The following is a 25,394-nucleotide window of genomic DNA, read 5'->3' as shown; positions in this document are numbered from 1 at the left end:
GCCGGCGTATTAGGTGACCCGGCGTATAAGACGACCCCCGTCTTTATAGCCGGGCCGCATTCCTAGAACATCGTCTTATACGCCGGAAACTACCAGTATTTCCGGCGTATAAGACGACTCGGCATATAAGACGACCCCCGTCTTTGGCGCCGATTTCAGTGCTCGCGGAAGTCGTCTTATACGCCGGCATTTACGGTATATAAAACAATTGACATTTAAAATATTTCAGCAATTTTAAAACAACATTTTAAACCTGTGAATTAGCTAACTAGCTTCTTTATAATCATTTTGAAGTTGGAGATCCTGAAGTGCTATATTCCCTGCCTGCTGCAGGAATACACCATATACATATACCTTTAAACATGGTCCAGTTGGAGTTTTGTACGTTAGCAAAATTGGAAATAAAAATTTTCTGAGTTTTGAAGAATATTTGATAATTAATATTTATCTCATTATTTTAGGACCTGATGACACCATTTCAAGTGGGAGCCAAGCACATTTTTATAGTTTCATTTTTTGAAGGTTTGCAGCGTATAATCTTGTTCACTGAAGATGAAAAGGTTTTCAAAATGACATATGAAAGTGAAAAAGTGGAATTAGCAGAACAAGAAATAATTGTATCATTGCAAGATGTTGGAATTTCTTTAGTAAATAACTATTTAAAGCAGGAAATAGCTTACATTGGAATCACGAGGTAACACTAATATATTCAATTTACCATTTATATTTGAAAAAAATAAAATTTAAAATCTTAATATTAGTAATTATATAGTAAATTATATTAGATGTTGTAATTTAGGTTCTGTAACTCTAGAAGTGAGAGTAATATATAGGAACTATCGTGAGTCCAATTGTAACCTAGAATCCCTTTGTACATGTTGAAAGGGTTGCAGATTTTTATCTTTTATCTGAATAAACTATGCACAAACAATTTAACTTTGCCATCATATGCTGCTTTTAAATTTGTTATGGGCAAGTAATGATAATTTATTGGCACAATTACAGGTACCAGCTCAGTTATAGAATAATTTATATTTCCAAAAAGTTTTAATGCAAACTTTTTTAAAATATGAAGTACTTTTGGAATTGAAGACTTTTTTCAAATTAGTAAATCTCAAAGGTTTAATGCAGTTTTATTGCTTATCACAGTTTTACAATTTGATAAATATTTTTTTTTATTTACTTGCAAGCTCTGATGTAATTTGGGAGACAAAACCTAAGAAAAAGTCAAGATGGAAGCCACTAAGCGTGAAGCAAACTGACAAGCTGGAGAAAGAGTTTATTGAATACTGTGATAACTCACCTACAGAAAATAAAGTAGTGGAACTTGATGATAATATTCCGGTAACATTGAAGTTTTTTTTTAAAGATTTTTTTGTTTGTGTTTATACCAGCATTTGTACACATTTTTGCCTTTGTCTCTCCTGCTAATGTTATGTCATACATGTCATTTGTTCCATAGCAGAGGCTTGGTAAGTTTCATTTAATAAAGTTATAGAATATAACTGTTTCTTGCTGCCTCAGAAAGATGATGAAATCCCTTATCTTCATCTATTGTAGTTTTCCTTTCTGGTCTTAGAACAATGTTCAGAACATTCTGGAAGCAGACAAAAGTTTATGGAGGGAAATGTTCCTGTAACTTTATGCAAACTGAAAGGGCCATAAACTTTTCTGTATCCTCCAAAATTTTTTTGTTTTTCCCAAAGAGCGTGCATTAGCCCTTTATTTTCCTTAGGTAGTTTTTCATTGTTCTCTAAGTCCAGGAATGAATAGTTTTTGTTGTTTCTTGGATGTTTTTAATTATCAAATCCTATATTGGAATCTCCTGAGATAGTGTGGGTTATAAATATTTTGATCAATAACTATTTTGTTTTAATTCATTAAAACATTTAATTTAATTATTTTAATATGTTGCCGTTGGGCATCTGTGTGTGTGTGTGTATATGTGTGTGTTCTAATCTAGCTAATTATGAACTCCCAGACTAAGCATTTTATCATAGCAGCTTCCTCCATTCAACTTTATTTATTTTATGATTCTCCAAATTTATACATTTCCTCAAACATTTACAATCATAAAGGTCTTTAAATAATTCTTCTTTGGATTGGAAGTGTCCATATGATAAGCAACAAAAATAGCCCTTATGTAAATAAGTAAATCAGTACATAAGTAATCATTCAACATTATCCTGAGTTTCAGTTGAATTTTGTAACTCATACAAACTCAATGTCCTCATTGCTATCTCGTTCCATTTGGTTAGCAGTGACAACAACTTGATTATTATATGAAACATTATACAGTACATGTGGCCCCCATGAACAGAGCTAAACATGAACATACTTATTCCACCCATTGGTCACTTGCCCAAATTTTCATTATCTGTTTGGTAAGATTGTATGGAAGTAGCATTGCTAAATTCAGTAACTAAATTTGAGTGACGCAGGATTGTAGCCAAAAATGTTTATGTCTCAGTGCAGTCTGCTTTGTTTTAGAATACTGTTACTGGTAAAGATGAGATCCCATTGAATTGAATTGCAATTACTTCTGAGTAACCCTAAAGAAGGTTTAGTTGTTAATTCTAAAACAAAGTGGTTAGCATATCTGGATAAAAGATTAAAACATTGTCATTACAATTGTGTACAGTTGAAAAGCTAAGTATATGAAACATCACTTAGAAATATATGAATTTAAAAGTGCTTAATTTGAGTTATGCTATGACTTTGATTTGAATAATTTAAAAAAAATAATTAAAATTTGGATTTTGTTTTATAACAGGTCTGCTTGACTCCTACTGGTAATGACATGAAAATATTGCAGCCATATGAATTTCCTGTGAGAAGAAGCTTTTTGCCAGCTTTAAAAGTACAATATAGTACATCTGAACATCAGGCTTCTTTCAGAGTTCAAATCTATAGAATACAGGTATATCAGATTTCCCACATTCATAGTGAAAAACAGATAGTGGAAAATCATCTAATATACGTATAGTTTTAAACACTATTTCCTGTTATTTTGTTAGGATATTAAATTTAGTAGCTGGAACAGTAAAGTGTACAATGGGCCAGAGCACATAGTTGTAGTTGATTGGAGAGTGCTGGCTTATTCATGAGGCAATCTAAGCTATCATTGGTTGCTGTGGGTGTAAAGAGGGAGTTTCCCTTTTTCACCTCCTTCTGTGTGCTCTGTATGCTGTTTGATTTACATCATGATGTTCCTGACTATCTTGTCTGCTGTAAATATAAATGTTAAATATATTTATTTATATAAACTACAAGTTTGTGTCAGTGTCCCTGACTTCATTTGGACAGCTGCTGTGCAATTCCCTGACATATTTGTTTTTAAAATATCAGCATTAGGCTGTACTTAAATAATGTATGAAAATTCAAATTTTAAAATGAAGTTTTATTTTGATAGACAAACCAATGAGATGGTTAGCTGCTGACTTCTATATATTAAGACTTTTGTTTGGGGAATTCTGAATTTCAAATTTATGAAGCTAGCATAATTATAAACTAGGACATTGCAATTTATATAAAATGAAAACATTTCTAACCTGGAGTGTTTTGTCCTGTAATTGTTCCAATCAGATACAAAATCAGATTCCTGGAGCCATATTTCCTTTTGTGTTCTATCCCATTAAACCTCCCAAGTCCATCTCGTTGGATTCAGGTTTGTTAACATAGTTTAATACATTATTATCCTTTTCTTGCTTCTGTAATAACTTAAGGAAAAATAAATTAAAATATATGAATAAAAAGCCCTTTCACAATATAAAAGAGTAAAATAAGATGAATTCACTAGATTTTGTTAATGCATTTATATATTTATTCCTACATTTTTTAGAGGCTAAACATATATAACTTTTCAGTGAAAGCATTATAGAAATACTTGCCCTTTTTCACTTGGATGAAGTGCTTTTCAATAAATATGGGTAACCAAATATTTGATTTTAAGGGGAAAAATGATTTCTGTGGAATGGAAGTAATCTGGAGAGAATGTTTCTTTCACTTGCATTTTCATCAAACCGATTAGCTCAAATTGCTCTGACTTGACAAATATACAGTGAGCCTGGAACTACATAATTTACACATTGCAATTCTTTTAATTTAAGAATGTTTAGCTAATGTCATTGAAATCTTAAAATTATTAATCATTGCTGTCACTAAATTATCTTAAGCATGCACGTGCTAGGATTTAGAATTTAAAATGTTTGTGAATGTTAGTAAATGTTGCTTCATTTGCTCTCGCATACTATATGCTATGTGTGTGTGTGTGTATGTGTGTGTGTGTTGTGTTTTGTAATAACTTGGTTCCTTGGTTTACTCAACTCATTCATTGCATCTTTTGCAAATTATATCCATTATATATGCTACCTTTTGCATATTAAAATAAATTATATCCTCCATGAGAGTATGTTTGGAATTTTTATAGAACCCAAGCCATTTACTGATGTCAGTATTGTGATGAGAACTGCAGGACATTCTCAAATATCGCGCATTAAGTAAGTATGCTTTTTCTAGTCCTAACTTGGCAATGCAATTGTAACTTACTCCATTTGAAATTATTGGAATTTATTCCTGACTGAACATGTATAGGATTGCACTGCAGTCTTTTGGTTTTGGAATGGGAAACTTATTTAGTTGTAAATAAATTGTAAATAAATTATATTGTAATCACTGATTTTTTCTTTTGTGTAAACATGATTAGAGTAAAAAGTACTAGAACGTGTTTGCTTTTTTAGTATTAATTTTATAAATGTTAAACATAAACACATATAATACTATTATATGAATTGTTTGCTTATGTATCCTCTGAAGCTTTTTCTTTCATTCTTGATGTTGAAACAGTTGCATAGCTAATAGTTAGATATTTCTACAGTTTAATGGTTTAAATATATTTGCAGGTATTTTAAAGTTTTAATTCAAGAGATGGATCTCCGAGTAGATCTTGGTTTCCTTTATGCAGTGTCTGATTTCTTTATACTTGTTGACGAACTGCCCAAAGACCAAGAGGTATGAACTCCTATAGGAGAGGTTTAAAATAATGCAACACAAAATCATAACATAATTCAGTCTTTTCTTTTTTAAATCAACTGAATACTACTACATATCAATTAATATGTTTTATATATATATATATATAGTCTACAAAGTTTTAAGACTTATTACCTATTGTCAATTTTTTCGCAGGTTGAACTCTTCAAAAAAGATGTAGAATTTGCGCAGGAAGAATTAAAGAATGCAGTATCAACTGACACATCACAAATCAGTTTATATGAATATTTTCATATCTCTCCAATCAAGGTAGCCATCCATGTAACATTTGCTTGTTTAAATAGAGCTAGCAATGAGAATTAAGTAAGAATGAAAGTCTGTCTGTATTTATGCTCCTCATAGATCTATCTGGATATTTCTATAAAAATTCTGCCATTTTAGTAAGCTCCAATACTCTTTGGGGAAAAAGCAGCAGGACTAGTTTTACTAAGACCTACAGGTTCCAAATATGAAAACAAAAATATAATTATCAACAGAAACAGAATGATGCAGCATAACACAATGAATACTTTTCAACAGATAATAACCAACAAAATTGAGTGGCGTCAATCATTTTTCACATTAAAAAAATTACAAAAATATTGGGGGGGGGGAAGCCACATCCAACAATTAAGGATTGTTGGGTTTTATTGGAAAAGTATATTAATTGTAATTGCATTTTTAAAGGATGGCCAGAACCCCAAATGTTTATACAGGTAGTCTTCATTTAGTGACTCCTATTGCTACCAGCAACCTGGACATTAAGCAAAGCAATCACTAAGTGAAACTGTGACTATACATACAATCTTACTTCGGCTTTGCCTTGCATACTTGCAAAGGTTGTAAATGAAATGATTGGTTATAAAGTTACTTTTTCATCATAGTTGTCACTGCAAACAGTCTCTAAATTAGGCACTTGCTAAACAAGAATACCTATATTGCAGAACAATGCAGATGATAGCAAAATTTGATTTTCCAAAAGCAGCTGACAGAACAAAATAGATGGTTAGCTGTAACACTGGTATGGATTGTACAAGGCAATATGGCTATAACTACTGACAAATTATTAATAATTCTTACAGCAACAACAATAGAAAATTTTCAAGAATTGGAATATTATTCAATGCTTTAAGAGTCTTCCCATTCTTTTATTGCTTTTTCCTTTCAGCTGCATTTAAGCTTTTCACTCAGTACTGGTGGAGAAGAGAGCAACAAGAACGAGAAACACAAGGACCTGATTCCGGTTCAGTCCATAAACCTCTTGTTAAAGAGCATTGGGGCCACACTCACAGATGTGCAGGATGTTGTTCTTAAGTATGTGGACTACATTAATACAATGATTTTAATTAGAATAGTACTTATATTTTATTTTATTTTTCATTTTTGTCTGTAATTTGCCTGTTTTAGGTTGGCTTTCTTTGAACTGAACTATCACTTCTGTACTACCCAACAATTGCAATGGGCAGTTATCATGCATTATTCAAAGCAGGTTAGTATAAGCCAATGTGAATTAACCATATGACCATTTTTTTCCCATGTAGCTGAAATGCTACACTGATTAGCTCGGGAGAAGCAAAAATGTATCTGTCAAAGGTCCAGTTGTCTTCCCCCCCCCTTTTTTTTTAATAAAATAAAAAAGAAAGAATAACAAAAATGCAGATGTGCCTTGACTTATCTCAATCATATCTAGAATTTTGGTCTTAAGAATTGCAGTCATTAAGTGAGGTGTCTACACGACTACTTGCTCTAAGGTCTTAAGTATTGCGGTCATTAAGTGAGGTGCCTACATGACTACTTGCTCTAAGACTGCAGTTCTGACCCTGTTACGATTGCATGGATCATTGATCATTGACAGAACAAAAGAGCTGTCTGTGGAAATAGCAGTAGGGAATTCCTGCCCTGGTCAGTAGAAATGAAGTTCCAATCCTAAAGATCCAAGCTTTGTTTCTCCAGCCGACCACAAGCCTTTCTCTCCCATGCATATGTAGAAAGGAGCTGCCATGCTAGCCAGAAAAAGTAAGCTTGGGTCTTTGGCGTCCCAAGTTTTCTTTCTCCAGCCCAGTGCACCAATTCCCCTTCCTCAGTGTGCAAAAGGGAACTACTGTGCTGGGCTGGAGAAAGGAAGTTGAGATCCAAAGATCTAAGCTCCCTTTCTCTTCTAGCTCAGTATGGTGATTCACCTCCCATCTACAAATGCTAGCAAATGCAGTGTTTTGAAAGGGTAAAAGCCTTTTTACAGAAACATTGTGTTTGCTAACTTTCTAGCCAGAAAATGAGCAAATGCGATCCTTCTGAATGGTAGGAAGAGGCTGAATAATCGCGAGCTCTCACAATGTTTCTGAAGGAAGAAAAGCTAGCGAGAGCCTTTCTGCTGTTCAAAAGCATTGTGTTCACTAGCTTTCTGACTGGAAAACTAGCAAACACAATGTTTCTGAACAGAAGAAAGACTGGAAAAAAACTCAGATCTTCAGGATGCAAGTTTATTCTCTCCACATATTCTTCTGTGTGTGTCTGTGTAAGCACTCCAGTGCTGGGGTGGAGAAAAGAAGCTTGCATCTCCAATGTCTTCATTTCTCCATATTCCCCAACACGCGTGCACACCCTGGTGCCCTCGTCTTCCCGGAAGGGAAAATCCAAAGTGGCTGCAATGTGATCATGTTGGTGGTGCAGCAATTGTAATTTCAAGGACAGGTGATAAGTAATTTTGTCTGAGTTTCTTGTAACTTCAAACTGCAATTAAGCGACTGCTTGTAAGTCAGGGACCACCTGTAAAAATAATACAACAATAAGAAAAAATTATAAATATTTTGGATGTTTGTGCATTTATGTGTGTTTGTGTATGTATGTGAGAAACAAGTTTTACACAATAGTCTCTAAATCTTAACTGGACTTTAATTAGATTTTGGAATAACCTAAGCTAGAATTGTTGCTGGAAAGTCCAAGTTCAGTATGAGCTGAAAATAGAAAATGATGCATTTCAGATAGTAGTCATCCCACAAAACCAAAGAAGAAGCTCTAGGATTTAAGAAACCTGTGCACAGTCAAATACTCTGCTTCCATGTTCAGGATTTTGCAAGCTCCACATTCTACTGACTAAACAGCAGATTATTATACAAAATGAAGACATATTCTCAGCAGACCGCTAGGGGGTAATAGAAGGCAACATACTCTCCTAAAAATCCACTATGTATCAGTAAATAGCACACATTTTTTCCTTCTCATGATGAAAGATCTGCTGCTGGAATTTATTTGCCAATTTAATGCAGTTCCAGCCTAGCTTCAAGCTAGTTTTAATTCTAAATACTTTAAACATAGGAGCCACTATAAATATACCTCATTTGGGTTATATTTTTTTTTAATTCTCAGTTTCTGTTTATATTGAGAGAAAAATAAAATAAAAAGCTATATAGATCTTTGTGTTTTAGTATGTGCTAAATATGCAGGGCCGACGGTGCATCAAAAAAACACTCAAGACATATATATATGTGGAATTTTCTTATGTCCAAATTTCTGTTCAGGTTCTTTCTGTATTAGTTCTATAATGAGAACCTTGCTTTATTGTCAGGAAAGGATATGTCACTTTTACCACAATGACACAGTCCCAAAGAAAAATTATTTCAATATTTCAGAAGCAAAACTTGGTAGGTGGCCCCTTTGAAAACCTAAGTTGCAAACCTACAGTACCAAATACTACCTTACAGAAAAGCCAGGAAATTCCAGCCCCGGCAGTCAAGGATTCCACAATCTATTCTGTCTGGTCCTTTTATGACTTGTGGACCTCAACTCCCAGAATTCCTGATCTAGCTATGCTTTGGAAAATCAGTTGCAAGATAAAACCCAAAATTGTCAAAATTGTCCCAAACCTATACTGAACCTTCCTATAGTTTACTTGGCTCTATTCTGCTTTTTCAAGTATGCATATAATGGCATTGAACTTTATCTATACACACTGACAGAATATTTTTTAAATGTTCAGAAACATAAACATATTTTAAACTTCTTAATTTGCTTCTTCCTTTTTCAAGGAGCACAATATTATCCCCTCACAATGGCTGGAAATTAGCCATTTCTGTTTCTCCACAATACAATACAATATCAGTTCTACAAATGGAAATCCAGAGAGGCATTTTTAGTTTAGATTTCATGTATTTAAAACATTTGTTGCATCAATATATTTATAGGAAAGCATTGGTTGCATAAAACGTTTTGCTTTTTTACAGAAAAAGATAAATGTCAGTTGTTCCAAATTACTATTAAAAACTACTTTTCATGAAACCTGATTTTCATTTCAGGCTATTAAACAAATGTATGTTCTTGTTCTTGGTCTGGATGTTTTGGGCAATCCATTTGGATTCATAAGAGATTTGTCTGAAGGAGTAGAAGCATTTTTTTATGAGCCCTACCAGGTATGTTTATTACAGGACTTGCTGTATTTGTAAATGCTTGCTATGAAAAGTTGTATCCACTTTAGATGAAATTCTATAGAAATGTGGAATAATAGCAAGTTTTGGAATTCTTCATTCATAGTAGTAGAGAATAAAGGTACTAACTTTTGCTTATGGGTTTCATCAAGAATCAGCTACTTAACTTAGCCATAAGTGGCTTTAGATTTCATTATCCGAGGCTTTATGTTTCCGGTTTTACTTTCTACATTACTTACAGTGACTATCAGATACACTTTATACTTTGTTTGCTTACTTGTCTTTATTGTGTTTTTTTTTTAATTGGAAGAATTTATCATTGATAGTAGAACCAGAATTTTTTTTTTGATATTTTTGTTCTATTTTTTTTTTATTATTATTCAGGGGGCTATCCAGGGTCCAGAAGAATTTGTAGAAGGAATGGCACTAGGATTGAAAGCCTTAGTTGGTGGTGCCGTTGGTAAGTATTATTTTTAATGTGGGTTCAGAAATACCAGATACTCTCAATACATATCATACTTTTACTATATTTAAATTTTCTAATTTTAATAAGAATATATTTTGTGATAATAGGTGGACTAGCTGGTGCTGCTTCAAGAATAACTGGTGCTATGGCTAAAGGAGTAGCAGCAATAACAATGGATGAAGATTATCAGCAGAAACGACGGGAAGCTATGAATAAACAACCTGCTGGCCTGAAGGAGGGCTTTACTCGTGGAGGAAAAGGCTTAGTATCCGTAAGAAATACCATGTATTTGGATGTTTCGAATGGCCTTAAGAGTTTTAAGAGCCAGGGCAGCTCATTCTTATGTTACTGTCTCCTTTTTTAAAAAAAATTAAATTTCATTAATGGTAAAGTTGATTGGGTTGACAATTTATATAGATATAGGAAATATAAACTAAATTAACTACTTTTTATGATTTACTACTTCGACAAATACTAATTATTTAAAAATTTTAATATAGAGAATACTTAAAATACAGCTAGTCCTTGACTTACAGCAATCCATTTAGTGATTGTTCAAAGTTACAACGGCAGTTGGAAAAGTGACTTATGACCATTTTTCACACTTACAACCATTGTAGCATCCCCATGGTCATGTGATCAAAATTTGGACACTTGACAACAGACTCATATTTATGATGGTTGCATCGGGGTCAGGTCACCTTTTGTGACTTTACAAGCAAAGTCAGTAAGGAAGCCAGATTCACTTAACAACCATGTTACTAACTTAACAATTGCAGTGATTCATTTAACAACTGTGGCAATAAAAGTTGTATAATGGAGCAAAGCTCACTTAATAAATGTTTCACTTAGCAGCAGAAATGTGAGCCTCAATTGTGGTCGTAAGTCGAGGATTACCTATATACATTCGATTTCAGGGGGGAAAATGAAATATTTGTTTCTATTCACAGGGTTTTGTCAGTGGCATAACAGGAATAGTAACTAAGCCAATAAGAGGTAAGTTACTATTCATAAAATAAAAAAAAATCATTTTTAATATTATAGCAGTTAATAATATGTGAACTTTATCTCACAGCATGAAAGAAAGTATGGTAAATTAACAGCTTTTTTTAAAATAAGAATTCATTTGTAACAGCTTTCCTATTGACCAGATATGGGCAGGCTACAAGGGATTTTTTTTCCCCATGTAATGTGTGTCCTCACAAATAGAAGAACAATATATATTTTATCATGTCCTTTGCTGCTGCTGTAAAGCTATTTCTCCCATTTCTTCTTTTAGAAGGCAGCAATCAGAGAGCCAGATGTTTTGTTCTCAGTCTGATTTGGCTTTTGATAGGCATGTGGGAAAGAAATTTTATTAAAGTTCCCCAATTTTTTCCAGTTGAAAAAAAGTGGTAAAACAACTTTCAGTGGAACTTTTCACTAATTTTTATATAGATTTTTATTTAATGTTTTCTTTAAATGTTGCTTTTTCCTCTAGGAGCCCAAAAGGAAGGAGCAGCAGGTTTCTTCAAAGGAGTTGGAAAAGGATTAGTAGGAGCTGTGGCAAGGCCTACTGGAGGATTAATAGATATGGCTAGCAGCACTTTTCAAGGAATTAAAAGGCAGGACTAAAATAATGTCTAATTATTTTTCAATAAGTTTGTCAATTCTCTTTAAATATTTTCAGTATCTGAAATGCAAATAATTCTCATCTGTCTACTACTGAAACTCTTGTTTCCATAATCTTTATCTGGGCAAAAGAGTGCATTATAGAGAAACAAAAAGGTAGTCCTCAATTTATGACAGTTCATTTAAAGATGCTTCTAAGTCAGGGCTTTTCAACCAGTGGTATGGGTACCATCTGTGGTACATTGGCACCTGGCAGGTGGTACGCAACCATCCTAGAAAAGTGGTAGCGGGGGAGGGGAATGAGCTGAACTGGTAGCAGCACCGCACAAGCCTGAGTGAGAGATGACTGGAGCTGCACGGCTGCCAGGGCTCAGCAGAAGCACCAGGATCAGCGCCAGGCTCCAGCTGGAGCTTGACGCTGATCCTGGCGCTTCTGTTGAGCCCAGAAGAAGCGCCAATCAGCTGGAATGTTGCAGCACCTCTAGGGTCTTGTGATTTACATTCAGATGCTTGGCAACTGATTCATATTTATGACAGTCACAGTGTCCCAGGGTCATGTGAAGTGACCAAAACCTGCTGCAACCACGCAGCAGATGGGGGGAATAAAAACCAAACACCCCCACCGAACCCCCGCTGCCAATCCTCAACAGAAATGCTCACAACAATGGAAACCTCAGACAGGAGGAAGAGCGCCGCCGGGCGGGCAGGCAGGTGTCAGCTGTGGCTTTTTTCAGTGCCATTGTAACTTCGAACAATCACTAAGCAAACTGTTGTAAGTCGAGGACTACCTGTACTTCATCACTTTTTTCCTTTTTTTTTTTTTGTCATCAAGTTTTTGACACCTTGCTAGTCGACTGGTGGTACTCGGATATTGCCATATCCTAAAAGTGGTACAATGGGTGAAAAGGTTGAAAAGCCCTGTTCTAAGTTACAGCACATTGGAAAAAGTGACTTATCACCTGTGCTTACATTTACAACTATACCACACCCACAATTACATGATTGCAGTTTGGGCACTGGGCAACTGAACCATTTGCAGCATGTTGCAGTCACATGATTGCAATTTGTTACTTTTCCTGCAATTTTTAGCGAACAAACTCCCATTGGAGATTTTGCTGTATGACTGCTGTAAAAATTGTAAAAGTTGGTTCAACTTGACTTAAGAGCCTAATAACTTATATGACAAAAATTCCTGTCCCAATTGTTGTCATAAGTCAAGGACTGTGTTTTTGAACCAAGATATCTCAAATTGGCTAAACTACAGAAAACATCCAAACTCCACAACCCAAGACTCCCATGGAATTGACATCTGACAAATTTTATTACACAACATAAAATCATCATTAAATAATTCATGATATAATACAAAATGTCATAAAACACTTCCTGTGCAGTTCAGTATGAGCTATTTTCAAGGCATATACATTTAGATGTATCCCAATTTTCACTGAAGCAAGTACATTAGAAATTGTGTCGTCGTTGAAGGCATGGAGAGGTCAGATATCTCTGAGAAATATCTTTGAAAGGTCATCATGTTGAGATGCCTATGTTGCCTATTCAAGACAGCTTCGGGTTGCACCAGACCTCTTTTCCAAAGCTGCCAATATTGTGAGCCTTTGGAAGCCTTTTGGAGGCCCATGAGAACTGGCTCCAATGAAAAGCTTCCAAAGGCCTGCAAGATTGGCAGCTTCAGGAAAAAGTCTGGTGTAGCCAAGAGCTGCCTTGGATGAGCTATATGGATCTTTCAACAGCAGGAGAAAAATGTCTGAATGTAAGCAATATATGATAGATCTTGTAGAGCCCTGGGCAAGGCGGGCAATCGTGACATTCTTCAAGGCCTGGGCCAAGATGGGACAGATGCGCAGGTGAGGCGAAACTGCAGTGTTTCCATTGTTGTAAGAATTTTTATTATGTGGCTGTGGGGTGCTGCATTGGCCAACTAAAGACAAAACAAAGAGCAAACCTGTGGCTTATAATTTTTTCATTTCTAAAGCAACCCAGCCTTAACTACGCCATGTAATTTAGTGGTCACAATAGCAGTTTTGTTAAGAGTTGCAGCGTCTGCATATCAATGTACAGTATAACATATTTATTAAACAGTACTGATCAGAGAAATTTTGAAAAAAAGTCTTTGTTTAACCTTATTTTAATCTTGGCTTGTATCTTTTAAACAGGTATGCCAATATTATCTCTAAATGCATAATAATTAACTTGTAATTTCAGAGCTACAAATGCTTCTGAAGATGTCATAAGCCTACGTCCTCCACGCTTCTTTGGGGACGATGGCGTCATTAGACCGTACAGATTAAGAGATGGGACTGGAAGTCAAATGTTACAGGTGAAGAGAGTAAACAATCCAATATATATGACATATTTAATATGACCAATTATACATTACTTATTTGAATATATCTTTATTTTCCTAGGAGTGATTTTAACATTGCACATTTTTAACTCATAAATTTGAATCACATTTTGAATGATAATCACAGGAATGTGATAATGTGCCTCTTGGTTCCAATAGTGAAAATATTCCTTTTCGGTACAATCATTTAAAACCTATATTCTTCCCTCCCCCCCCCCCCCCAAAAAAAATAGCCAAGACAGATTTATTGTCTGAAAATACATCTGATCTTCTGCAGAGTCAGAAGATTATTAAACCCCCTTATATATAATTTTCTTCCTAGCCTGGATATTTTCCTTCCTGCTGGCCCCTTTTCTGCATGCATGGAACTATTTATTTGGGACCATTGATACATATTCCTTTTTTTACTAGATGAAATGTAGTCCGTGCTATTTTTAGGTAATAATTCAATTTATATTGAATATCTATTTTTAAGTTAATAAAATTATTAAATCTAATATATGAAAATATATCTGCATATTTAGAAATGGAGTTCATATGGTTCAGAAACATAATTTCAATATGTAGCGGAACACTTAAAATCTCATTTTGAAAGAAATTAAAGTTTTAGTATGACTATTAGTTTTGTTTTATTTAAAATATTTTTAAATAGAATTTTTAATCTAGAGTTTTAAATTTTTAGTAACTTAGAGGATGTTTTCAGATGCTAAGTTTAGCTATATAAATTTATTTTTCTTACATTTCCTGTTTTGAAAAGAACTGATTTGAATGATTTTAATGAAATGATTTTATATATTCTATTTCTATTGGTGATAAATAAAAAATATGACAGTAATCAAACTGGCAATAATTTATTTAAAAGAAATATTGCATAATATTGCATAAATAATTGCAATGAATGTATGCAGGACTATAAATAAAAAAATTCTGTTGATGGTTAAAATTAAAAAAATATATTAGAATTTTTTTCAAAGCTTTTAAGTTTAAAATAATGGCTTTTGCAAAACAAGAAACAATGATAGATAATTTCAAAGGTAAACTAAATGCATTTAACCAAATGTTCTTGTTACACATTTTTTTATTTTAAGATTAGTAATAAATGTTACAAAAGGTATACTCATGGAATATAATTATTGCTTATAAAATTCAAAAAAAATAAGGAGGAATTTATACTATAACATATTAAATGAATCCATCTTCTTGTCAGTTGTTTTCATTATTTTATAGAATTTAAATTTGTTTTTCCTGTTGAAGTTTTCTTCAGAGTGAGGAAAGAAATATATCACATGAGTATAGTAACTGCTTACTTCTTAAATTATGCGTAAGCTAGAACAGTTAAGTACAACTTTTAAATAGCCTAATAACTAGATTGACTAGATTCTTCCACAAAATTGAATAAATTTGAATTGAGCTGAAGCTGTGTAGTTCTAGCCTTATATCAGTAATAAATAAAATAAATAAAAAGAACTTGTCTGCCTGCCAAGCAGTTGCTCTACCTTTCCTCATATTCTAGTTCATAGTCTAGAGAACATAATCACTCATTTCACATCCTGTTGTCTAAATCTGTGCAAATTAGGCTAGAAATATTAGAATACAATCAATTAGAAAGTATTCATGAATTGCAATTATAGTATGTTCAAATTTATTTACAAATTTTAATTTTAGCTCTGAGTAGTTGGTACCATGATCCATAAATCTGGTATGCCTCCAGGGAGTTACATTACATTCCAAGGAAGGAAGGAAATCTATTGAAAGCAAGAGCAAAGCTGTTTGGATCACAAGTTAACTTTTTTCAAGGTTTTCTGTTTTATGCTTTAGTTATAAAATTTATAAGTTCAGTGATATACAAAATGTAAATTATTTTACCTTGCATAGCCATGAGCCAATTTAACTTGTGCTTTTTTAATTCAAAAAAATCTTAGGACATCTTTGAATAATTGGTTGAATATACTCCACTGATTAGTGTTTTTCTTCTGCATGCTATAATTCAAAAGCTACATCTCATCTTTAATTTTGTTATTTCATTCTCTTGCATTTAAATTTTCAACCCAAATTGACTAGCATCAACTAACTCTTCTGCTTCTTTCCTCTCTTACTCATGCTTACAGAAAAGACAGGCCTACAGGAAATGGACTTTGTGCCATATTAGTGGTAGTGATGACGATGTTGATAATGATGATGATAATAGTTAGGATAATAATGTATGCCTTACTTGTTGAATTGCAACAGCTAAATGTTACGTTTCTTTTATGAGACTATCAGAGGAAAAAATAATAATTGTTATAAAATTGTGTTTTACATGTAAATTTTAAAATATATTCTAATACTGCAACATAAATGAAAAGAAATTGTTGTTTAACTTGTCTTTATTTCAATTGTCACACTGAAACATTGTAAATTGACCATAATCTTGTGATAATTACTCGATTGAAAACATTGTCAGAAGATTATGTAGTCCTTCTTAAAATACTATATTTTCCATTCCTTTATTTTAATTTGATGCTTTAAAACATTTGTGTGTTTTTTAGAAAAATTCCTTTTATATATGAATACAGTGTCTTGTGTTGTCACATACATTGTGGATTTTAATGTTGTCTTATATTCTTTTTAGGTATATTGTCTTTTTTCTGTAATAACAATAAATAAGTCTATATAAGAAAAGATTGATTTCTTCTGTTCAAATTTTCATACCATTTTTCTTAGCCTTACTTCTCTCCCTTCTAAATTTTTCATGGAAAAGTTTCATATATCAAAACTGATTTATTTATAAAAATAACTTTATGTCTTAAATACTTTCATCCTCAGAGGCTTAGTTTACCATTTTTTTTGCTTTTATATTTTCATTTATTTTAAACTTTCTTACTAAATGTAGAGTGAATAGAGGTCTTTTTCTTTTATTTCTTTGGTTACAATGAAACTCTGATATGACCTGAATATAAGTATATGCAGAAATAATACAGATTGAAGTATTTGGATGGCCAGTCAGTAAAAAATATATAACTAATGAGTCAATTTTCCATTTGCAAATTTGCTTTTTGCCTACAGAAAAAAATTAAGAATATTCAAAGATTATTTTAATAATTCTACATAGAATTATATATATATATCTGTTTATAAATGGATCTAGAGTAAGAAATCCACTCCATCCTAAACTTGATCTTTGGCAGTTGAAGCTTCTGAAACGTAGAAGACCTAAATTGGTGGGGTTTTTCTTACTATTGTTTTCTTTAAAAAGCATATATAGAAATCTATATATGGCTGTTTCCATTTCATCTGGCAGTGATGATTCAAGGACCATCTTGGAATTATACAATAGATTTAAATTAAGTTGTTTTATAATGTTTCTTTTACATTAATATATAAGTAGTTACAATAGCATAGTACTTAGACTTGAATTCCGCTTCAGTGCTTTACAGCACTCCCTAGGAGATTTACAGTGTCAGCATATTGCCCCTCAACACTCTGGGTCCTCATTTATATTACAGTTATAATGCTATTAAAATCCAGTTTTCTTAGGAAAATGTAGCTTTAAAAGACATAACTATAAAGCTTATTTTTATCGGAAAACAGGAAATTTGGATTTACATAAACTATTTCCTGGGATAGGGTCTTTGAGAATACAGTCAAAATGTTCCCAACAATCCTATTTGTAATATACCCACTGATCTTCAATAATTCTTCAATTTGGCCAGCCAAATGGCCTTTATTTTTTGCTTGACATATTGGGTTTATTGATTAAGCAAAACAGATCTCTGGGCCTACTCTGGAGGGTTTTTCTTTAAAAAAAAATACATGTTTTTTTTCTCAAACCTAATCTATTTTTTAGGATATATAAAATTTTATTCTTTTCAGAAACTTGTCACTAAGGCTAAAGAAGTAGCATCTTTAGACAGTGGAATTTTATCTCTGTACTGTGACAACAACCATAAATCTAAGTCAAACAGTATAATGAATAGTTGTGTCTCACTTTAGATATATGGACAAATAAAATATGCTTTTTGACGAATTCAGAAGCACCATAAATAATAAAAGTAGGGTAGGGCTTCCTCTTACTCTATGGCTTCATCACCCAACAATTATTTATCTGAATGAGAGAATTAAATAAATATTTTCTTAAGATCAGCTACAGTATATGAGTAGAAATTGTTTATCCAGAGACCAAAAAAAAAAAAAAATCCAGATTCTTTCTATCAATATTACAAAAGTAGTTATCCAATAAGAGCACAACAGATTTATTACTCCTCAAATCCTTTATGTCAATTAGATTTGATTTATGATTAAAAATATTAGGTAACTTCAGAAATGACTGAGTCACAAATTACAATTGAATCATTTATTTATTCATTCTTTCAATTTTTATAGCCACTCAAACAATGACTCTGGGTAGCTTACAATTCAAATCCATTAATGGTTGGAGTTTTCAGCAACCCCAGTATTGTGGTTTTAATACAGTGCAATATAGCGTTTAAAACTTTCTTGCCATGAACAGGATGAAAATAACAATTTGGAAAAATATATTAGGGAATTTTACTTGTACTCAGATAGGCAACTCCAATAGAAGACAATATATGGATAATATATAACAGGGTTGAACAATGGGGTTCTTGGTGCTCTCTGAGCTTGATTGTTTCCTTGCAGACATTTCATTACCTGACTAGGTAACATCATCATTGCTAGTGAGTGTGGGACTTTGGTTTTTCTGTTTATGTATAGTAGCTTTCCCTGCCAATGGTTTTTTGGGGGAGGCGGAATGGAATATTCTTTTTGGCAGTTAGTTGATTAGAGTATTGTTTTCTGTTTGCTTGCTTGTTTATCTGTGTTGGTGTTCGCTGCTTGAGAGGATGTAGTTTTGTCTTTTTGTTCCCTACTTAGTTTTTTATTCTCTTTTGAATGGTGTGGTTTTATCTCTGTGTGTCTATTGATGGCTGATTTGTCAAACTTCCAGGAATTCCTAGTGTGTTTGGATTTAGCTTGTTCTAGAATGCTCAGTTTCCCAGTTGCAACTATGGTTGAGCCTGTCTATGTGTTGTGAATTTAAAGAGTTTTCATGGTGTCTTCTGATTGCTAGTTGGTGCTCATTGATGCACTCTTCTAATCTTCTGCCTGCTTGTCCTATATAGTGGCTGTTACAGTCTTCATACTGTATGATGTAGATGACCCCATTTTTGTCTTGCACTACTGGGACTTTTGGTTTATTTAAGAAGACCAATTCTTAAGAAAACAATAATCAAGAAACTGCTAAGGAGAAAACCACACACCACACACAGACCAACACCGGAGGGCAGGCTACTGTATATAAACAGGGAGCAAACTCACACTTACTAGCACTGATGTTACCTAGTCGGGTAATGAAATGTCTGTAAGCAAACAACAAAACTCAGAAAAGACCAAGGCTCCATAGGTAGAGAATTGCTATGTTTGGTGTCTTTAAAGTTGAAATATAGCTTGGAGTCTTTGAAATCCAAAAATTAACAATTTCACATACTAGCTGGACATTTTCTTTTAAAGCGAAGTGGATAAGTGTATATATATCTCTGAGGTCTACAGATTTTTAAAAGCTGAAACCATGCAAAGAATGGGATTCTCTAAATCAGGAAATTTATAATATTCATAACATTTCCCCTTACCCTCAGGGATTGGACAGTATTGTTATGCTTTATGCTGTGGTCTACTTTCTGATATTGTCTAAGGATATAACTGAGGGAGCCTCCAGACTGTAACTTTTTACTGTACTGTTTGTACAAACCTTATAGATTATGCTAACAATAGTTTTGACAAAACTAAGAGAAAGAAGCATTGATTTCCACTTGCTTTTTCAATTCTTCCAATTGGTGTAATAATTCAGTTCAAAGAGAGAGGACAAGCAAATGGGCCACAGTGATGATAATACTTCCTTTAAGTCCTGATGTTATTATCTATTCATATAGGGCTTCAAAAGACTCAGTGTTTAGAAAAAGTTGCTATAATAATTGTAAGAAAATACATAATTATACGCGTATTAAAATGCAAGTGTAAACAAAGTTACGAACCCTCTTTGGTGATCTGATTGTCATAGCAGCTAACTTCAGAGGCCTGCGTGTACAGTATTTGGAGATCTGCCATAGCAGGTAACTTTACAGGGTCCTTTTGCAGCTATCTGACAAATTAATATAACTATTTATTGATAAATGATTTCATTCCGGGAAAATACATTATTCCGTGAACCAGGACATTTCTTTATTTTACAGGGCAAGTGTTTCTTTTATTTTACAGGGCAACCAGCACTACAGTGGAATTTTTCAATTGGATTTTCATTTTGAAAGGGGACATTGAACATATGTTATACCAGATTGGTAGCTCATTTCTGAACTTATTAATGTTACATTAGATGTATAGGTGTAGTTGTGTATAAATCAGTAAATTACAGCACATTCTGTGCCAAACGGAGAAAAGATGAGAGGATTCGCTAAAACAGATCTATATTTACAAAAATAATAACCTACTATAGAGCTCCCATCAGTTGTTTGATGTAACAGCAGCTGTTCACCACATTCAGTACATAGTTCCAGTTCATTCAACCCAGTTTGGAAAATATAATAGAGGGATATATCTAAAAAGTTTAGCTGCAAAAGCAGGACAAAGATGAAGCTACTCCATTACAGTATGTAAAAAAGTATAAAAAACCAGTTCTAATGATTTCAGTGCCTCAAGCAGAAAATCTTACAAGGGTCTTTCCATTTCTTTGGCAGCAAAAATACAGCATACAAGTTTTTAGAAGATTTGTAATGTGAATTTTTAGGGGAAGTCTTGCGTTGAGTTCAATATAGTAATTATATTGATGCATCCATTTTGTTTACTTGGCAAAGAATACAGAAAAGTGAACTCACAGCAGAAAGCACTACAGTTTAAATAAATTGCTAGGATAAAGATTAATACAGAATGATGTTACAAAAGATCAAACTGTGGTACGTTTAGGTAGACATATTAGAATAGCCAAATAACAAACTAAATGGTAATATGCTTCATAGGATCACAGTGCTGAAATGGATCTTCTAGAATCTCTCCAGTTCTGCTCAATGTCCAGATTCCTTAAATAGAATTTGTTGTTAGAGAACTACTTAATATTTTAAAACATTTAGTACATTTTTCTTAATTTATTAAAATCAATTTCCTGTCATCCCGCTATGTGTACATTTTAGAAATACATTTTTTTAAAAATTAATATGTAATTGGAGATGATTGCAGTTTAAAAAAATATTGGATGTGAGATGGAAAATGGTCATTATAGTCATCCACTGTTGTTTTAGCCCACATGTGCAAAAAAATAGGAGTAATATCTTTAAGAAGATATGTTAGGATTTAAAGCAATGTGATCATTCAGTGTATTATATAAATGCAATATTTGAAACACAGCACATTGAAATAGTTCTGGTAAAAGGGTACTGTTATGGCTGGGGAAAATCAGATCTAGATATAGATATATGACTGATACCAGATATATATCCTCTTCTCCATCCCAAATATTCATATTTGGGGGTGGTTTTATATTTAGCACTTTAGTGAATCAGATTGTATAAATAAGAAGCACTTTGATCTGATCTGTTTTATCTGAGGGCCAAGATATTACCTAATTGCATTAAGTTTACTATTGCCAGGGACCTTTCAGAATTACGTCTTAGTGCTTTAAATTCCTAAATGGTTTGGGGCCAGCAATTTTTACTGTACTATGAATACTTACTGTACTATCCAGATCTCAAGATAAACCTACAAGGCCTGTTTGGAAGCTCACTAGTAAGAATATTAAATCAGCTCTTCTTGAATTCTGCTGCTTCTTGAATTCTTTTGCTAGGCTTGTGCATGCAGCCCTTGTGTTGATGCTTTCACTGTGCCATATGCTTTTCGCTATTCATAACCATTTTTTTCCTGATTCAACTGTTGTGGTTATAAAAGTAGAATTGTATTTTAATAGAAGCATTCATTTGGTGGATTAGTTGAGAAAGGAATGTGTAAATACCAAAACAAATACCAAAATTGAATGTTTATATTCATTCAAAGAAACATCAAAATGTATTAACCATTTCAAAAATTTCAGTATGCTAGATGTGAATACATTGCTGTGATTAATTTTGTATACAGTGTATATATCTTTAAGCTTAGGATAGTGTGTGACTTAAAGGATAATTATTCATTGATAAGAAAAAAAATAATTTTGTAGTAGAACTCTTTAATGGGAGAGGAGAGCATTATACTCAACACAGAGAGTGTTTGTTTTTTATTATTATTATTCCTGAATATAATGAGCAAATTACTTTAATATCTTAAGAAGTTATTCAGCCTGATACAAACCACCGTTTAGACTTTGAAACGTATACTTTTGGAAACAAAGGTATGAAAGCATAGGATGCTCACACTATTTTCCTTTTGTTTTGTTTCTTTTCGTATGAGACCCTACCCAAAAGAAGAATGGAATTTGTTCTTTATTTTGAATAATTCTGTATTAATTCAAGATACTTATACTGGTTTAAAATTAGTATAATCTGAAAAATACAGCTTTTAAGCATCCAATTGTCTCAGGGTAGTCCATTAATTATTTTTGAAACAATGCCATTTTGCATATGTTATTTCAGAACAACCAATAATTATGGGCATGTGATTTAATGAGGCAGGATAAAGTTAGCGAAGATCTATAATAAATATTCAGAGTACTAAAAGTATGAGGTTCATACATATTTGTGTAAGGTTTTAATATGATTTGATGCAATATAAATCTTTTCCTCAAAATTAAGATGCTGTGTTCTAGGGAACTCTACAACTTTTTTTTTCTTTTAGAATATTGAAAATGGAAGATTTGCAAAACTGCGATACTTTACACATGCAATGGTTAATAATACAGATTTATTAATGGTCACAAAAAGGTAAGATTCCTCTAGTATTACTTTCTTATTTTAAACAAAAAGTATTTATGTGCACTCTGTAATAAAAATGTTTCCCAGAACAACTTAGAAATGAGTAGAAAGATAGTTCCTGTCTTCAGGTCTTCTATGCCAAAGACAGGAGGAAAGGGATGAAAGGGACAACAAATTTCCAGCTATTAAAATTTACAGTTATGAACATCTGGATTGTAATTAATGCTCAATTTACTTTAGAGTAAATAAAAAGGAAAAATAAATTTGCAATGAACAAAATTAATTTCTTTTAAGCATGAAAGTGAATTTGCAACTAAATACAGTAGATAGAACTTGAAATTAAAGCTGAAGTGTGTGTAGCAATTTTGACTGCCATCAGGCTTCATTTTTTTATAAGTTTGGTTGAGCCAAATAAAAGCAGACCCTATACTTGTTTGAAAACGCTAAGATGAAAAAAAAAAAGATGAAAATTGACAGAATTTTAAACTGGATATTATATGATATTAAAAGCTACTTTATATGATTGTATTTGTTTCAACTATTTGTCCTGTATTCGTATACAGTGGCATATTGTTTGTGACAAGAGGTACGTTTGGACAGTTAACGTGTGAATGGCAGTATACCTACGATGAATTTACCAAGAAACCATTCATTGTTGATGGACGAAGATTGCGCATTGAAGCAAAGGTAAAATTATTTGATTAATGTTCAAATAATTATATTTATAATATAAATATGAGATTATTATATTAGTAAGCAATTTTCTATGAATAATACTTAAATATTATTAGCCGGTAAATGACAACATGTTATAATTATAAATGTATATATTTTTTCATGGAGCTTGAGTTTAATTTGTTCTATTCATTACATTTCACTCTTTCTTCACATACCTTCACCATCTCTCAAACTACAATTGTTGCCTTCCCTTCTTGCTTAGTACCATAAAAAGTTACTTGCTGGAAGACAGTCTTTTTCACCCTTTCTTTCCTCTGGATCTGTAACTTGTAGTTCTGGTCTGGCCAAGAAGCAAAAGTCATTCCATTACTCTGGAATTATCCATTTTCAGTTACTCTTTATTTCCATGCATACAAATCGTCCTCAACTTATGACTAGAAGTTACGGTGGATCCCTCCAAAAGCTACTTACAAGCCAGTTTCAAAGTTAAGGCCATTACAGCCCCCTGGTCATGTGCACAAAATTTGGGTGGATTCTCCCTTAACAACCAACCACAGGAAACTGTGAATCCCACCCCCAGATCCTCCCATCCCTGTAGGCCTTGAGCCAGTTTCTCACCTCAGAGGGTTCTACGTTGTCCTCCCACCCAATCACTCCCTTACCTTTTGTAAAGCTCTGGAGGGGAAAGAAAGCAGGCCGCTCCATCTCCCAGCTAGGCCATATGGTGCCATCCTGTAAATGAATTGTGACCACTCTAAAAATCAGGCTCATTTCCGGGACAGAGCCATGTCAGATATTACCTGTATATTACATACAAAAAAGAAGCTTTAATAATAAACATTTTTTTCATTTAAGAGCATTTAGATCATTGCATAAATCAAGATGCGGAAACTTTCCCATGCTAAACTGGACTTCTGAGTTAAACTCTTGCAAAATGAATTTGCAAGAGTTTAACATGCCAGAACAATGAATAAAATGATTCTCCTTCACATATTTAAATGCTGTCCACCCTTTGTCCTATTTTACAACTGCATTTGGAGTCCTTTCTCAATCAATACTCTCAAAAGATTTTATATAGCTATACTTAAAATTCATCTTATACAATAAATTAATATTTAATTTATTGTTTTACTAAACTTTATATGAAACCTTTAGCTTATTTATTTAGATTATAACAATTGGCAAAATGCCTATTCTGCTATATATGCACAAGAGTCTCAGCTTGCTGCAGAACAGTTTTATGTAGTCTGCTGTCGTAGAGAAGATTTTCTCTTGCTGCATAGCATTTTTTTCCAATCTAGTGGTCTCCAGCTGTGCTAAATCAGCTGAAATCCAATGCATTTGAGGATATCAAGTTAAGAAGGTTTCTGATGCATCTTTTGCTCTAACTGCAGCAAATAGATGCTGCCCATCCCACCACTGAGCACTCTAAATGTTCAGAAAAAAGGTTTGAATTTGGGAGCCAGTCACAGGTTGTTGGAAGGGGGGGGGGAGATTTGCAAAACTTAAAAGACATTTTAAACAAATACTAATTTCATTATTTAACTTGTGAATCCTTTTCTAGAAATGGAAAAAAATAGTGCTGCTGGGTATTTGGAAATGTGCTTTTAATGCACAACTGTATTTGTTTGCTTATTTCAGGAACGAGTGAAGTCTGTATTTCATGCCAAAGAATTTGGAAAAATAATTAATTTTAAAACACCAGAAGATGCAAAGGTGAATATGAAATGCTATTACTACATAATATATTAATATCCTGTTTTGAAGGAAAACTGAATGTAATGTACAAACCCAGCATGCTGCTATATGGATATTGTATAAGTACTTCAGAAGTTGTTAATTGCAATTCCCATTGCTCTTTTTCGATGCGGCTTAGTGATGCTAGGAGTTGCAGATAGATCTGAAGTGCCCAGATTGCATAATCCTGGTATCAAATT

The 25,394-nt window shown here is 33.1% G+C and overlaps 1 protein-coding gene across 2 annotated transcripts in view; it reads left to right on the top strand.

Annotated features, from left to right (window-relative positions):
* VPS13A (vacuolar protein sorting 13 homolog A) overlaps nt 1-25,394 on the top strand; it is a 107,734-nt gene that overhangs the window by 80,218 nt on the left and 2,122 nt on the right. For both annotated transcript variants that reach the window (XM_039361219.1, XM_039361227.1), the window contains 18 exons: nt 462-694; nt 1,191-1,344; nt 2,774-2,920; nt 3,586-3,667; nt 4,430-4,499; nt 4,902-5,010; nt 5,188-5,301; nt 6,200-6,345; nt 6,439-6,520; nt 9,324-9,437; nt 9,837-9,912; nt 10,026-10,189; nt 10,869-10,914; nt 11,399-11,522; nt 13,753-13,867; nt 22,703-22,788; nt 23,343-23,466; nt 25,099-25,173. In XM_039361219.1, the coding sequence (XP_039217153.1) occupies nt 462-694; nt 1,191-1,344; nt 2,774-2,920; nt 3,586-3,667; nt 4,430-4,499; nt 4,902-5,010; nt 5,188-5,301; nt 6,200-6,345; nt 6,439-6,520; nt 9,324-9,437; nt 9,837-9,912; nt 10,026-10,189; nt 10,869-10,914; nt 11,399-11,522; nt 13,753-13,867; nt 22,703-22,788; nt 23,343-23,466; nt 25,099-25,173 (2,061 nt within the window). The remainder of the gene's footprint in view (nt 1-461; nt 695-1,190; nt 1,345-2,773; nt 2,921-3,585; nt 3,668-4,429; nt 4,500-4,901; nt 5,011-5,187; nt 5,302-6,199; nt 6,346-6,438; nt 6,521-9,323; nt 9,438-9,836; nt 9,913-10,025; nt 10,190-10,868; nt 10,915-11,398; nt 11,523-13,752; nt 13,868-22,702; nt 22,789-23,342; nt 23,467-25,098; nt 25,174-25,394) is intronic.

Source organism: Crotalus tigris, unplaced genomic scaffold (assembly GCF_016545835.1).
Source record: "Crotalus tigris isolate CLP2741 ecotype Arizona unplaced genomic scaffold, ASM1654583v1 scf7180000017585.4430047, whole genome shotgun sequence".
In the NCBI taxonomy this organism is placed as follows: domain Eukaryota; kingdom Metazoa; phylum Chordata; class Lepidosauria; order Squamata; family Viperidae; genus Crotalus; species Crotalus tigris.
Note: the sequence above shows the minus strand (reverse complement) of the source record. Positions and strands in the feature narration are given on the sequence as shown.